Below are 17,072 nucleotides of genomic sequence, written 5' to 3'. Positions count from 1 at the left end.
AATTTTGAGGTAAATTACATTGAAAGCTTCATTTGTGAATAATAATAAGAGCATGGGATGGGATAAGAGAGCAAGGGAAAGGAGGGGGAGGGGAGGGACATACCCCTCCCCAAATGCAATGCTAATGCACAGGCTGATTTCCAAAATGGTTTTCTTGTATCTTTCTTACTGGAGATTAAACTTAACCAAAGAAGAGTACAAATCCAGAAAACATGGCTTGATAAGATATAACTGTGATATATTTTTTGTCTGTTACAAATATATATACAAATAATTTCTTTTCTATTAAATTTACAACAACAAAAAAGAGGTGGAAAAATTCATTATTATTATATAATTATTATTATTATCATGCAAAGTGTAACCCTATTGTGGAATTTAATAATAAAAAAAAAGTACAAAAAAACACCATAATTAAAAGTTATGATTAAAGTATAGTACTACATTTTCAATTTCACTTGACTTTGGAAGAGACCATTGTTTTGTAGGAGGCACCATGTTAACTTATCATGCATAGCTACTGAAGAAGGCACCATCTGACCAGCCAATAGGACTGCATAATTAAAAGTCATTACTAAGGACATTTTAGGAAATAATATTGTAATTATCTTCAAGCAATCATGACAAAACTTTCATAAAATATACAAATGTTGGTATTCCTCAAGAGAACTCATCAACTGTGATTGTAAAAATGGTTAGAAGAAATGACAGAACATTATAGAACACAATCTGATCTAAGTCACACATTGTACATCTTTTTGATACATATTTCCCCCCATGGTTGGTATTTTTAATTTGAGCGTGTGCAATAAATTACTCTTCATTTTTAGCATAAAACAAGGTGTCTTTCATGAAGGCATATTCAAACTAAAATTTGCAAAATTCTTGTTATTTTGATCTTGTGTATCAGATAATGATATAAAACTTGAGCCCATTAAAACATTTATCAGTCATTACTTGTGGATAAATCAAATTTATGGCATTTTAAGCAATTATAATGCACCTCCACTCCCACAAACCCCCCACCTTTTCCATCCCTTCTTATAACACTGGATTAATAATTCATAATTAAGATCAAAATGTATTTCGGTTGATAATGACGGGATATTTTCTGGTTTTTGAATCACATGAGTATGAGTAAAAGGACTGACAATGTAAGCATATTGTTATAAGCTTAAAAAATATATATCATAATATATATAATAACTTTGTATATATATATATATATAAATATATATATATATATATGAATATAAACAAAATTCCAAGGCAAAAGAAAAATGTGATGAGAAATGGCCAAAATCCATGAATTTTTTGGTGCAGCATGAACTTAATTTCATGCAATGATAGAAGGTGGATCAAATTAAAAAAAATATTAATGTGTCGTGAAAATACTGGTAATGAGCGAGTTGCTTAAATTTGGAAACAAATTTTAAAAAAAGATGAACTTGTAGGAAACGACCAATCCAACAACTATTAATTTTGAAATGCTACTTATTTTTTTCTTCAAACTTCACTTTAGGTGACTCTATGAAGTAAACCCTACCTTCCCACCCATCATCATGCAAATGATGTTAAAGTTTCATAATTGCTTGATATCAGTATTGAAGAAATATGAATGCTCAATTCAACTCATCCCATCCAGTTCTTTATTGTATGGTTAGGATCTTTCTACACCCCTAACAAAAATAGGTCCACAATGTGTCCCATATCCTGATAGATGAAAAGAAAAAGCAAAAACTAAAGCCTTGCTCACACGATGTACGATACCACACCACACCATAAATACGTTGAAACTGTGTTATTACGTAAGACCGTTCACACTATATGAAAGGGACATCATTTTCAACTTTTGTTTATATTCGGAACCATGCCGTGGATTCAAAAACTTTATGCACATAGGCCTATTTATAGTTCTAGAAAAAGTCATGATGTATGTGTGTAAACCTCCTTGGTGAACTGTACGATTTGCTGCATACCGAATAATGACTTCTTTTCAAACCAGCAAGAGTCTCCCCTTGTCGTTTGACCCTTCCAAAGAGCCAAGCCACAAATTCTCATTCAAGGTGATCGACACACCTTAAACCGTGGCCAAAATGGTGGTCTGGCAACATTTTAGGACTATATATACTCTATGCCATAATCGTTGCAAGGGAGGCAAAAAAAAACTTCCCTCCCCCAAAGTGCTACGACCTCAACGATGCATTTATCGCATTTAGTGTTAACACAGATTTTTTTTTCTTGTTTTGCATAGTGTCGCATCCTAACTTGTCGTTTCCTACATAGTGTGAACGATGCTTAAATAAAGACCCATCGGTTCACCCCCTCCTATGGACTTCTTTTATGCTTATCATTCCACCCCCACCCACCCCACCCCCCACCCAAACAAGTTAAGTTGGTATGATGGTATCTACTTTACACAAGTACTTTCACATGGACATAAAACATCACATTCTTTCCAAAACGCCTGAATATCACCTCTGAAATCTCATCAACTACTGTCAAATAGTTAATACGTAGACCACCAAACCACACCCTGAATCCACAAAGAATACCTACATATGGCAGTTATATCTTCTCTTCTAAAATGATTTCTTTTTTCTTCTCAAAAGATTCAAAGTAAACATGGTTTTTTCCTTTTCAATACAGCTACTCGTATATATGAAACAAGTGATTTGATAAATTTTTATAAAATTAATTCATAAATGCTGTCATCGGTGGGACAAATTAAGCAATCTTGTTATATCGTGCAATTAAGAGACACAAACCCAACCAACCTAACCAGGAATGAGACACAAACCTATACCAGGAATGTGACACAAACCTAACCAGGATGTGACACAAACCTAACCAGGAATGAGACACAAACCTATACCAGGAATGTGACACAAACCTAACCAGGAATGAGACACAAACCTAACCAGGAATGTGACACAAACCTATACCAGGAATGTGACACAAACCTAACCAGGAATGTGACACAAACCTATACCAGGAATGTGACACAAACCTAACCAGGAATGAGACACAAACCTATACCAGGAATGTGACACAAACCTAACCAGGAATGTGACACAAACCTCACCAGGAATGAGACACAAACCTAACCAGGAATGAGACACAAACCTAACCAGGAATGAGACACAAACCTAACCAGGAATGAGAGGCAAACCTAACCAGGAATGAGACACAAACCAAACCAGGAATGAGAGGCAAACCTAACCAGGAATGTGACACAAACCTAACCAATGAGACACAACCCTAACCAGGAATGAGAGGCAAACCTAACCAGGAATGAGACACAAACCAAACCAGGAATGAGACACAAACCTAACCAGGAATGAGACACAAACCTAACCAGGAATGAGACACAAACCTAACCAGGAATGAGACACAAACCTAACCAGGAATGAGACACAAACCTAACCTGGAATGAGATATAAGAGATATAAGCACCAATCTTGTGTTTTGTGCACGAACAAACAAATATAATCAGTACTGAATACTGGCCTGTATGTTGCACTTTTACATCACATAGGTAAATTAATAATACTTTCTATCATCATTTTTTAATATCATGTTACCTTAATCATGAAACAAGAGAAATCACAAAAAGAAATGAGACCATCCTTTTAACAGATGGTTTATCACGTAAGAACTCTTAGGCTCAAATTGAAATAAATTCTCAACTAAGATCCATGATAAAAACACAAGTTAGTTTTAGGAGACCATCCATAACATATTTAAAATGCATTTACATAATTAACAGCTGATTAAGCTAACCTGTCACAGGTAACTTGAAAAGCCCACTACTCATTCTAACCACATGACGTTTATATTTCTTGTCAAAACCATCCATAACACATATGTAAATCCCATATCTAGAACACATACAAGACTTCATTTACGTAAGTTACAGCTGATTAAGCTAGCCTGTTATAGGTAACTAGAATAGCCCACTACTCATTCTAATCACATGATGTTTATGTTTCTTAAATTATTTTTAAAAAACCCACATTAGACAAGACCACAAATTTATCAACATCAACAATTCCCCTCCCCCACCCCCACCCCAGAAATAAAAGATGTTTAACTATCAGTTTCTCTCTGTAGTACTACCATAACATCACACACTATCGTTTAGGCTACACGGTATTGAAATGTCAAGCATCCTTTCACACTGAAGAAAAAAGAAGCCAAAAACATCCAGAAATTTAAATCTCTACTATGAAACTTGGCTGATCCATTAGGAAGTTTCACGTCACATTAAAACAGATTCAAGGTCGATCTCTTTATCGTTTGTTGAGATCTTGTATCTAGCTCTGTCTAAGGCAGTCAGTGAATCCAAGACAAACTCATTCTGTATGAAATATCTTGGGCATACGTGGCTCATCACCCGAAACTGAAATTTCATGATTGGCACAGGAAAGTATCGTATAAATCATACCATTTTACATTATTAAATTTTCAACATCAAAATCTAAAAGAGATAATTTTAAACTCTATAAGTTGAACATTAGATTGTAAACTAAGGGTATCTGAAAGTTACACATAAATAAATAAGTGCTGGAGAAATACACCCCAAAAGTACTATAATTGTCACGTGTGAAAAATATAAAAAAATATACTACAAAAAGTCTATAGAAATTTTAGTTTTTTTTATTTAATTGAAATTACGGAACCAAACGTTTGACCATGGAACTGAGCTGCTTATCCGTGAGGGGGAGCCGAGTTTAGGTTTATTCGATGCATTGGAGCACGATACTGCTAAACTGCGTAGTGTTAGTCAAAGAATTGTATAAGATTATGAACAAACTGCAGGATTAGTTAAACAATGAGTAAAACCTCCTCCACTATAAAACAAAAGAAATCCTTGCTTCTAATGAAAAGTTAATCGTTTTAGCAATAATAAAAAAGAAAGCAACTGGTTGACTTTTACTTACATCAGCTGTTTGAAGTTTGTTTTTGCAAACGTTTAATACTTTTTGATACCTAATAATTCCAAAATAAACCATTTAAATTGTTTGGCTATAATATTTTTCATTTCAAAATAACAAACAGAGAGTGAAAAATTAGAAACATTTTGTTCCCCATTCCCCATTTTTCTGTGTATTATATGCAAAAGGGGTAAAAATAAGTTGATTATGACATCACCTATCATTTTTACACCTCCATAAACACTACCTTTCTTCACCGAGACTTTGAACTCTCATTTTAATACTTCTCGAAATCTCTGGAAATAATTTGGAGGTTCAGATAGTACCGGAAAACACTTTTGAAAACTTGGAGGCAAAAGTTAGAATGCTAAAACTTGGGGCCACTACTGATAATATTGAAGTTAAATCAAGGTTAGTTGAGATATATGACACACAACAGAGACTTGTTAAATTGTATTAAAAAAACACGCACAAAAAATACCCCGGGAAGTTGCATTATTCATTTTCAAGATATTAAAGTTTAGACAAAAATGGGTGCATCATTTGGAATGCTATCAGCACTAGTTTCATGATGAAAAGGTTCAATTATCTGTGTTGCATCGATAATAAGTTCAAATCACACAGCGGTACATGTTCACTGGTAGAATGTTTGCTTAATGCGCATTAATGAGTTTCTCAAGGATATAATCTTACCGACTCATTATGTATGAGTGATGTAAAGTAGATCCCAACTAATTTGCAAGACCATCATAAGCACCAATATGATAAGGTATCTTACCCAGTGTGCTAAAATATTAACTCTTTAAATATTTGGGTAAAATGGTGGGATATTTTGCATTTGTGTTTATATATATATATATATATACATCTATATATATATATATATATATATACATACATATATATATATATATTTGATCTCTAGAGTAAGGCAAAATATGTCACCAAAAACAGAACTAGTATTGTTCGATACAGGTGACAAACGCCTACAGTGGAATTACGACCTTCCTTACCGGTTTCGAACCTCTGGACATACAATCAGCGTCCATAGCCTAGTGGTTAGGGTGTCCGCATATAAAGCGGGAGGCCCGGGTTCGAAACCCGGTGGAGGCTGGAAGTTTTTTCACTGTTCTTGATTTTCCAACTCCTTACGATTTCAATTATATATATATATATATATATATAGACTATATATATAGACTATATATATAGACTATATATATATATAGACTATATATATATAGACTATATATATATATTTATATATATATATATATATATGTATATAAACTTATGGAACACCTGGTCCCACAATTTACAACAGTTATTGATTCCTGTGATATTTTCAAACATGGATTTTCTGCTTATTGGAGGGAAACAGCTGATAAGTGAATCAAATCAAATTCCTTAAAATAATAATACTTATAATTTGAGGAAGAAAGTTATGAGATTCAACTCTGTTAATTAATAGTACTTAAGACTCTGTACTGTCTAACAAATAGAATTAATTATGTAATTACTTCTGTTTTAATTAATCTTTAATTACAATAAATATCTCAGTAGAGGATCCTACAGGAGAAACTACAAATCTGAGAATTTCCACACAAAAGATCTCAAACCTTTTGGAAACACACACAAGAAATGAATTCAACCAATCTTCACAAAAAACAAAAAGTTTCAAAATGTAATTACATCACCATTTTACTTTGAATAACCCAAGACGCAATGGGATTAAATTTGAAAACTTGGCCTCCCAAAATGATTTTAGTACAGCATGCACAAACACAAAAGTAATTGACCCATGCAGTACAAAGATTGGTATATTACAAAAGTTACAAAACAAATTTTATTGAAGTTTATAGATTCTAGTGACTTTTTCTCTCACACAATTTCATTTTTTATTTCAAACATTGAAGCAGTTTTTTGTTTTCTTTTCTGTTTGGCAGTTAGTTGGTTCATTATGTTTTATGAATTTTACACCTAAGACAGATCACAGAAGTCATGGAATACAGGTCACCTTTTTTTTCTTATCATATTTATCTAACCCAAAGATAAGTCAAGATTTCCACAGGGTATAAATAAATGTTTGAAATAAGACTTTCCGTCCAGCGGCCTCAGTCCCTGCTCTATCAACGAATCACCTCCGATCAACTCAGTTGATCAAAATCTCTTCATCCCTTTCCTTCACTTTAAACAGGTATAAAAGAAAACGGGTAATATTCTTATCTTATCGTCAAATTTGTCGCACTGGGTAATCAGTTTAACAAACTCTGCCAATTTCATTTTTAGCATATCTTGGTAAAATTGTAATGATTACGGTTTCATAGCACAATTCTGTGTATAGCAAACATGCCTTGTAATCTTCACTCGATGGTTTTTGAACTCCAATGGAATCCGGGATCAACTTTCAAAGCCACAAATCTGAGATGTGTTGGATCTCGACCGAATCTGACCTTCTTATCTCAAATCAAATCCAATCACTAGCAACAATTTTATTGCCTTACATCTCACCAGCTACTTCTTTATAAATTCTTCTTAATTAATACTAACTTGACCAGAAATGTCTCCAAATATTACTTTGGAAAGAGCTGTCCATATTTTGCCTACCAAATATGGTTACACCTATTTATAACCTTTCACAAATATTGCCTTTTCTCCTACCACTGAGATGCTCTCTTTCTGATTACAAGTTCCTTTTGAAAATTTAATTCTGCTGCAAAAGATGACTTGAAATATGAATCCCCTAAAACTAACCATCTAACTCCCCCTAAAACTAACCATCAAATTCCCCTAAAACTAACCAGCAACCTCCCCCTAAAACTAACCATCTAAATCCCCCTAAAACTAGCCTAGCTCCTTAAATTGAGCATTTACTCTAATCTGTATACCTTCTATTCAAATATATGTTCTGCAATGACAATGCTGGTGAGTTGTAGATGACAATCTTGTACTTCATATCGTTTCCATTGGAATACCTAAACCTAAAACATGCTGGATTTAATTGCGCCATTACACCTTGCGGCTTCTGAGTGGTAAGTGTCCGACTCTAGTCGGCACCTGACCAAAGTGTCTCAAAGATTCTTTGTATTATGTAGTAGTCGGCAGGCATCTTACAAGTATTGATAAAAAATATATGATTAAATTTATCTTATAATAGATTCATTGATTACCCCAAAAAAATAATTATTGAATTTCAGATTATTTTCATATTAAACATTCTCTCACATTTAAACTTTACTATGAATGTTGATTAACTTTATTGATAACGATGGAATTTAGAAAGCACCAATGAAAGAGTTTAATATTAGATATTTATTTATTTGTTTATTTATTTATTAAAAATAAAAAATCATACTAAATCTTGAGTGGCTGCTTATATAGCTTTGTGATTTTTTTACTCATAAAAATTGTACTCTCACGCTCTGTACAGAGTTTCACTTTTAATTAATCTGTCCAGACCAAAATCAATAAACCATGAAATGGTTGTATATTTTAATCATTCTATTTCAAATTTAATGAAAGAGCAGTCTCTCTTTCTTGGACCCATCCGCATAAGCTCCGGATAAATTTCACAGCAGCACTTACTCGATGGATGATTCGGTTATTAAAATCCTACTGGGAACCTGTGTCAAGTTTTTGATGTTCCTTCTGTGGTCTCATCAATTGAGGCTTCTTCACATGCCACTGCTGTTGGTTCTGTCTTTTCAGATAGCTAGAAAAGGACGAATAAAATGCGTTAACAAGCAGCCTATCTGCTAAAACATTCTTAGTTGGCTAATCTGTTAAAGGCAGTAGGCTGCCTGTGATGCTATCAAGTATACTGCTGTCTGTGATAAGAATGAATGTTATAGAGTCTATCTTTGTATCATTCCTTACACATCAACATGAAGTTGTCACACTATCTGTCACTCTTACCTTCCATGTTATCAAGTATACTGCTGTCTGTGATAAGAATGAATGTTATAGAGTCTATCTTTGTATCATTCCTTATACATCAACATGAATTTGTCCTACTATCTGTCACTCTTACCTTCCATGCTATCAGGTATACTTCTGTTTTAGTAAGTATGAATGTTATAGAGTCTATCTTTGTATTATACCTTGTACATCAACATGAAGTTGTCATACTATCTGTCACTCTTACCTTCCATGTTATCAAGTATACTTCTGTCTGTGATAAGAATGAAAATTATATAGTCTATCTTTGTATTATACCTTGAACATCAACATGAATTTGTCCCACTATCTGTCACTCTTACCTTCCATCTTATCAAATATACTGCTGTCTGTGATAAGAATGAATGTTATAGAGTCTATCTTTGTATCATTCCTTACACATCAACATGAATTTGTCACACTATCTGTCACTCTTTCCTTCCATGTTATCAAGTAGACTGCTGTCTGTGATAAGAATGAATGTTATAGAGTCTATCTTTGTATCATTCCTTACACATTAACATGAATTTGTCAAACTATCTGTCACTCTTACCTTCCATGCTATCAAGTATACTGCTGTCTGTGATAAGTATGAATGTTATAGAGTCTATGTTTGTATCATTCCTTACAGGGGGTAGGAGCCGGGGGCACTGGGGCAAGTGCGCCCCCACTTTTTTCCAAAATAGCAAATGTGTCCTACTGGCAAATGAAATGTGCCCCTTTGATGAAGAACTGTCATTTGGATATCTTAAGCCTTTGTTAATTTTAATATTTTATTTAATTATTTATATTTAGTCTGTACATGCTATTTCTGAAATTGCACCCATATCTTTTTGTAGCACGGTTAACAATAAACGATCTCAATAAATAGTATTGATAGGCATACTAACACATCATATATATTTAAGTGATATGGCCAGTGTGTATTGGTTTATAGCATAACGAGTGGTGGTTGTGGAATGAGAAAGTGCCCCTCTGATGTTGTGCCCCCTTCCCCACTTTTTGGAAGCTTCCTATCCCCCTGATTCCTTATGCATCAACATGAATTTGTCCCACTATCTGTCACTCTTACCTCTGCTGCTACTATGTCTTCTGTTTCTAGTGAGTTCTGTTTTGTTTGCCGTAGTAATTCTCTGAGTTGTCCAATCTGGTCATCGCGATCCTGAAACACACAAAAGTTATTTAAGATTTTTAAAAGTCTTGCTAATAAAGTGAGGATTATTCAATGAACCATGTAATTCAATGTAATCTTTCAAAATTTTGCATTATAAAGCGAGCGATTCCATAATAACACATCATATGAAAGTACATCGTCACAGATTTATTTCATTTTATCCCTAATGGATGAGGAGCAGACATTCTATGGAGATCCAACTGGAGCCGGGCAGATTCCCCCAAAAAAGCTTTGGCGCACGATCCTTTGCCTATTTTGCACCTTATCTATGGAATGCACTCCCCAATGACATCAGGGCAGCTCCATCATTAAATGTCTTTAAGGCACTCCTTAAAACTTACCTTTTTCGAAAGTATTATTCATTTTAAACCTTGGTTCATATTGTTTGTGTTGCCATCTTGCCATCTTTTGATTGTTGTATATTAAAATTTATTTTCTATTTATATTTTGATAGTCTTATTGTTACTAATTTTTTGGCTGTAACAGTTTAGTATTTTAGTTTTATTGTATGCTGTCATATTTTATTGCTTTCGTCTTTAATTTATGAATTTTATTGCTTTAATAATTATTGTTACGATATTTATTTTTGTAATTTTTAGGATGCAATATTTTTAGGCTGTAATATTTTTAAGCTGTAATAATTTTAAGTTGTAATATTTTATGCAATTTTGTGAAGTGATTTGAGATCATTCTTTGATGTAAAGCGCTATATAAGAATAAATTATTATTATGACCCAAATAAATTGTAAAAAATGTTGTTCTGTCCCTTGGATAGAAATTTCCTGACATAAGGTACAAAATTGACAACCTATTGTTGCGGCTTATTATATATGTTTTTCATCGTATCGAACAAGGGAAACTGGAACAGGATTTACGATTAATATTATGGGATTTTAAACCTTTGTTTGGGATTTTAGCTAACTTCCGCTGTGAATGACCACACTATAGCAAACGTAGACGACTTATTTCTCATTTATAAGGGATTTATAAAATGATAATATTTGATTGGGTACATCTACGATATTTGCTGACCGCATGAATAAAGGTCAGCATAGCTAGCTGGTGCACAGATTCTGAACTCAAGTTTAGATCTTTGTTTAAGTTGATTCCTTCTATTTTGTTCATGCTTTGTCAAGTCTGAAATTTCAAACCTTTTTGCAAATTTTATCTGCCAAATGGGCAACATGGGTTAAGCAGAGAATTCTACCCCTCCCATTTGGATTCTCAGCTTACCTACCATAACCCTTGACACTGTGATGTAGTGTTCATTTCTGGAAGGTTAGGGGAGGGGGAGGGAGGGTGGGATGGTAGTGGCGGGTAGAAAAAACTCGAGAGAAAGTAATCTAGCCTTGTAATATAACCTTGTAATATAACTAATCTAATCTAATCTATCTAATTTAATCTAATCTAATCTAATAGATCTAATTAGATCTAATAGATAATCTAATCTAGATAATGTAATAGATATAATAATCTAATAGATCTAATTAGATCTAATAGATAATCTAATCTAGATAATGTAATAGATATAATAATCTAATAGATCTAATTAGATCTAATTAGATCTAATCTAATCTAGATAATGTAATAGATATAATAATCTAATAGATCTAATTAGATCTAATCTAATCTAGATAATCTAATCTAATCTAAACTTGTAATCTAATGTAAGTAATCTTACCTTGATCTGCCACTGCATTAATCTCAATTCTTGGTTCACCTCTTTCCTGATATCGGAAACGATGCATTTCTTCATCTAAAATGGAAAATGTGAAAGATAAATTCATATCCTTAGCAAAAGTCTACAGAAAACATCATTTTTATAGGAATATTCAGTACATTTTCCTTTGCATGTGTCATAATCAACATTAAAGAAATGATTGGTTACAGTTATAGTTGTGGATAAAAGTGGTTTATTATGATTAATAAGCCGCCATCATAAATTCTTTGTGATGCTAGACATTCTCTTTTGTTAGTATAACAGCAAGAAGCCATTATATTCATGTAGCTTCTCTCTTCATAGGTTTTTCAGACTTAAAGACTTTTTACCTCTGTTTTTTAAGGCCAGATCATTCTTTGCCTCTCACATTATATTTTTAATATCTCAGTTAATAACAACAGGGATGAGCCTGGGGTAAAAAAGGAACTTTGCAAAAATTGTGGTATAGGCTGCAGTTTGCGTATGCTACAGTGTGTTAGGATAATAATTTTGTTCCCCTGCAGGTAGAAAAGAAATCAAGGATATTCCACGAATTCGCGGAAAAAGCTCATGCCTGTAACAATTAGAGGAAGTTAATTGAGAGGAGTTTGATTTTTCCATGAGTTTGTTCTTCTGGTTATTTTAAGCCATAGATACGAAGATTAATTAACAGTCATGATATTCAGAACACAGACGAAAACAAATTGTTTAGTTCCAGCTTGGAATCATTGAAACATCATCAACAATTGGTTGCCTTCGTGTCGACAGAATATCAACTTTTTTCTCTTGCTGGTAAATCACAAAAATCAACCTCTCTGAAGGCAGAAACGTGGATCTCTTTCGACTGCGTAAAGTTCAAGTTGCAGGTTACAATACAGCTTTAACATGCATTGTCCTACTACACAATTACGACATGGTGAATTTTTTTATCTGGCAACCTTTTTTTTGTGCTTCTACTATTTAATTCAATAAACCAAGCTATGGCCTCCCTTAAAAGATTCCAAAATACCTCCAGGGATGACCTCAACATTAACTAGTATCTGCAGACATTAAACTAATCGCTGCATAGTATCCATGAACAAATATTACAGGGATTACATTTGCCAACACTGACAGCATTTTATGTCATTTTAGTTTTGATCTAGCCGTTTGTTGACACAGCTTTTTCCCGTAAATTTTTCCCTGGTTAATTAGTCCACATATTATATGATGGAATAAAGTACATTAAATACCGATGAACCCTTTCCAGGTGGAGAGAGACTTACTAATTTCAATCCGTATCAACCTCTTCCAAGCAGGTGGTTTGTATTTGTAACAGAGCGTTACCGACTATTAAACTAAAACAGGCACAAGCAGTGGTAGTATTCCATTCAACATCAAAAAGACACAGCTTGTGTAGCTATCCCTAACATTCCTCCAGGAGGTTTGATAACTATTGGTTATCTGAAGTGTTACTTCCATTACACAGATATTTTCTCTAAAGATAATACTCCTACAAGTTTTATTCCTTCACATTTCACTCTCGTTTCCCCGCAAAGGATGTTGCTACTTTCCTTCCACTAAGTGATGCTCCTGAGATTACCTTTTTACTTTTTTAGAGCACTCTTGCTTGAACTTTTTTCTCTCCTTGACATTTTACCAAACCCTTGCCGAGTCCCTGCATCTCTCCTTCATCTAACCGCTAGCAGATGCCATAACTTAGAAACTGGTCGCAACCATACAACTACCATTCCTTCAATGGACTTATTTCCTAAAACACAGTGTTTTCCATCAACAAGTAAATGTCAGTTGGCAGCCATGCCCTACCTTAACCGCAATCTGAAATAGGGAGTGTTAACTCAGTGGTTAACGCCAGTGCCTTTCAATCATAAGGTCCCGAGTTTGCGTCACTCCAAGATTAATGTATTTCATCCAGTTACAGAGTTGTTGACAATTGACAATTCATAATCATGGACGCTAAATATGAATCTAAGAGACTGACTTCAGTCAGCTTGCAGCTTTGATAAGCCAATGATGGCTTCTCCGCGAGTTCCTGCTTGCAGGAGGGTCTGAAATACATACATACATTCATAAATACGTAACGTGAAGAACAAGTACCTCGACAATGGCGGCTGTCATTTCGTTCTGAGCCATGACTCTGAGTCTGGCTAGTTCAAGCTGAGTGTTGACTAGTTCCTGGACCAGGTCGCTCCTGCTCAATGTCTTGTAGAGGGTATCTGAGCTGAAACGTTGCGGGGTGATGGATTCCTCATCCTCCTCTCCTACTGCAAGCACCTTCCCCTTCTTGCTTTGAATTGCTTCCAAATGCTTTCTGAGAGACGACTGTTCCTTCATCAGGCTGACCATCTGTAACCATAGTTACAGAGGGAGGGTAAAAACATACAGCTGTTAACTAATCAATCAAATACTGCTGTAATAGTTCAAACGTTATCGTGCGATGAGGTTGTGTTTTATAGGAATTTTGGGGGGAGGAATGGGAGAGGGGTGGGGTGGGGTGGGAGGAGTGGTGGGTGTCACAGGTTAACACTGTGCTGGAGCTCAAATTTAGACCCCACCCTAGGACAACTGCTATATAGATCATGTTTCAATGCTTCTATGAAGCAGTGTAAAATGAAAGGCAATTGTAATCATAGAAGTAGCTGTGCAATTGCTGCGTCCATTTATACCGTGGTATGAGAGTATGTTCTACTGAACTGCAGGGTAACCTTGCATTTTTCATTTTTACGATCAGAACACAGAGTCTTGACACTGATAACGTGAGCCTTCATTCTACAATATTGTAATTTAGTCTCCAATAACCATGTTTCTCTTTTTTTTAATCTTACAAATGAGACCACATTTAGAAATTAAATATTCTCATTTCTAGCTGGTATACTATGGTCAAATATCCTGCTATTCTTATTGCAACAGTGTGTATACCATTTTTTAAATCTTACCATCAATGTTAAATGAAAAATGCAACTGAATGTAAAACCAATCAAATGAGACCACTTTTAGAAATTAAATTCTCACTCCTAGCTGGTATACTATGGTAAAAACAATATCCTACTATTCTTATTGCAACAGTGAGTATACCACTTCGTTTTACTATCTTAGCATCAGTGCTGAATGAAAAATGTAAAACCACAGGAATGAGACTACGTTTCCAAAAAGAAATTTTACCTCTATCTACAAAAGAATGTAAAACAAGGTTTGGTAATGGATACATGTGAACTATCATAATTAAACACATATATTAATTAACTAAAAGCTATGACTAAATGAAGGCACCTTGCAGATACATGGGCTTACATTTGCATATTCTTATTTTTTAACTCTGTCAGTTAAGACCCAACAGAGAAGAATTACACAAACACACATGGTCCTGAATTTAAAAAAATTAGCAAAAATCTTGCAACCGTAAAAATTTCCAGATAACCAAGAAATTGGGTTGCAACCCATAGTTTGGGAACCAAGGGTCTAGTCCTTGATGTTTTAGTAACTCCCAAAAAAGACCATGGTCCTCTGCAAAATTTTGACAAATATTTATTAACATCGTTACCATCCAAGTCAAAATTTCAATTTTCGGTTTTAGCGGGAAAAGAACCAAGCATGATCATCTGAAAAATTTGACAAAGGACAATTGAAATGGATGTATGGAGCACGGAAAGGACTTTTCATATTATGTTTACACCCACTTGCCCTAAGACACATAGCTTCCTCACAAATGAGGAAAACTTTTAGCCTTAATTTCCACCTGACCAACAGGGCATAGGTTATTCAATTACTGGAAAATTATTAGTCATGAACTGGATTTTTTTTTTTATTTGGTCAGAGTGTTGATTTGTAGGTTTCCTTAGTACAGAGTTCTACTTTTTTCCAGAAATGTGCATTTTATCATAGCAATATTGAGGTTTGTGAAAAAAAAAATTAATCTTTTAAAAAGAAAAATCTTTTCTTTTATTTTATCTTTAGTTGTAGAATTCTGAAAAGGGTGCAGTCAACTCAAACTGCACACATTCCCATGTAGCAACTTGCTTTTTTATTGCATAGCACTTTTATTTTTTGGCTATGCGATAAGCGATCATTTCTCCTATCATGCTGGCAGATGGAAGATGGAAATGAAGTTTTAGAAATGAAACGTGACCAATTGTTTCAATTGGAATGAAAGCTGTCTGTCAAAAAATGAACGTCTTGATTAAGGGTGCAATAGAGGTCTAGTGTCTTGGTTCTCAAACTTTTAACCACCCGACTCACTTTTTGGAGGCTAAATCTGAAGGTGGACCCAATTAACAGAACATTTAATCAATTTTAAAAAAATCAATAAATAAATCAAAATTTATGATTGGGAAAATTGGAGGCATTTTGAAATTGACAAAGTCAGATCATTAAGACATGATAAATGTTGCATATGTGTCACATTTATCCATTGATTAATTGTAATGTTTTCACTACAAACATTCAAAATTTGATGCTGGCATGACACAAAGGTTTCATCAGTGGTATTTCCCCTTAGGGTTTAACCGACTGTGTATCACCACGATTGGGAGAGGCAGAAAGTAGGCTGCTTGTCTCTGAGGGTCCAGCAGCTATTTTATTAACACTGTTACCCCATTCAAGTCAAAACTTTCAATTTTTTTTTTTTTAGCAAAAAAAAAATCTTGCGATCCTACACCATTCTCAAATGACCCAAATTTTGGTTGCAACCCACAGATTGAGAAATCAAAGTCTATAGTCCCAGGTGGATGCAATGCATGCTGATTATGTAATGAAGAAAGAAAGTAAGAGCAGTAAAAAAAATCCCCCCCCAAAAAAAATCCCCAATCCCCCCCCCCAAAAAAAAATATGACAAATTGTACCCATAACTTCTATATCTGTGAGGTGCCTTCAAGTAGAATATAATGAATTAATATTTCTACTTTCTGCCTACTGCAGACTATTAAAGCTAACCTTGTTAAGGACATCGATATGGCTGAAAGACCAGTGAGCAAAACGATGAGAGAGGTCGTCCATGGACTAAAACCATACCACAAAATATAAGAGGAAAAACAGGTGAGGGGAAAAAAAGAGAAGAAATGAGCCAAATTATTCACTTGTTGCTATTCGACAAAACAAAAACGATACACAAATGGACAGGGTTAGGTACATTACTTGCTGAAAATACTGTTGGGCAAACTATCACGATTTGAAGAGAGAGAGAGATAGAGAGGAGGAGAGAGACAGAGGAAGTGGATAATCATTGTGCTATGAAGAAAAGAAATTGTGCTACAGATAGGGTTCGAAAAGATAGCTATAAATGTTGCAATCTACCGGTTGGTTTCATTCGGTAGTCAAACCAGACCGACCC

At 34.4% G+C, this 17,072-nt stretch overlaps 1 protein-coding gene and 1 non-coding gene across 18 annotated transcripts in view; one reads left to right on the top strand and one right to left on the bottom strand.

Annotated features, from left to right (window-relative positions):
* Positions 1-221: 221 nt before the first annotated feature.
* Positions 222-17,072, bottom strand: part of LOC139964691 (uncharacterized) — a 71,141-nt gene continuing 54,290 nt past the window's right edge. For 5 of the 17 annotated variants that reach the window (XM_071966526.1, XM_071966529.1, XM_071966524.1 and 2 more), the window contains 5 exons: positions 16,676-16,741; positions 13,844-14,092; positions 11,729-11,803; positions 9,946-10,035; positions 222-8,649 (listed from right to left, as the gene is read on the bottom strand). In XM_071966526.1, coding sequence (XP_071822627.1) covers positions 8,566-8,649; positions 9,946-10,035; positions 11,729-11,803; positions 13,844-14,092; positions 16,676-16,741 — 564 coding nt within the window. In that variant the 3' untranslated portion in view covers positions 222-8,565. The remainder of the gene's footprint in view (positions 8,650-9,945; positions 10,036-11,728; positions 11,804-13,843; positions 14,093-16,675; positions 16,742-17,072) is intronic. The other 12 variants (XR_011792066.1, XR_011792067.1, XR_011792061.1 and 9 more) reach the window with 12 other exon arrangements.
* On the top strand, positions 5,979-6,050 carry Trnay-aua (transfer RNA tyrosine (anticodon AUA)). The gene has a single exon. It is a non-coding gene; the product is annotated as a tRNA-Tyr (tRNA).

Source organism: Apostichopus japonicus, chromosome 23 (assembly GCF_037975245.1).
Source record: "Apostichopus japonicus isolate 1M-3 chromosome 23, ASM3797524v1, whole genome shotgun sequence".
In the NCBI taxonomy this organism is placed as follows: domain Eukaryota; kingdom Metazoa; phylum Echinodermata; class Holothuroidea; order Aspidochirotida; family Stichopodidae; genus Apostichopus; species Apostichopus japonicus.
This window is presented reverse-complemented; position numbering and strand designations above follow the sequence as displayed.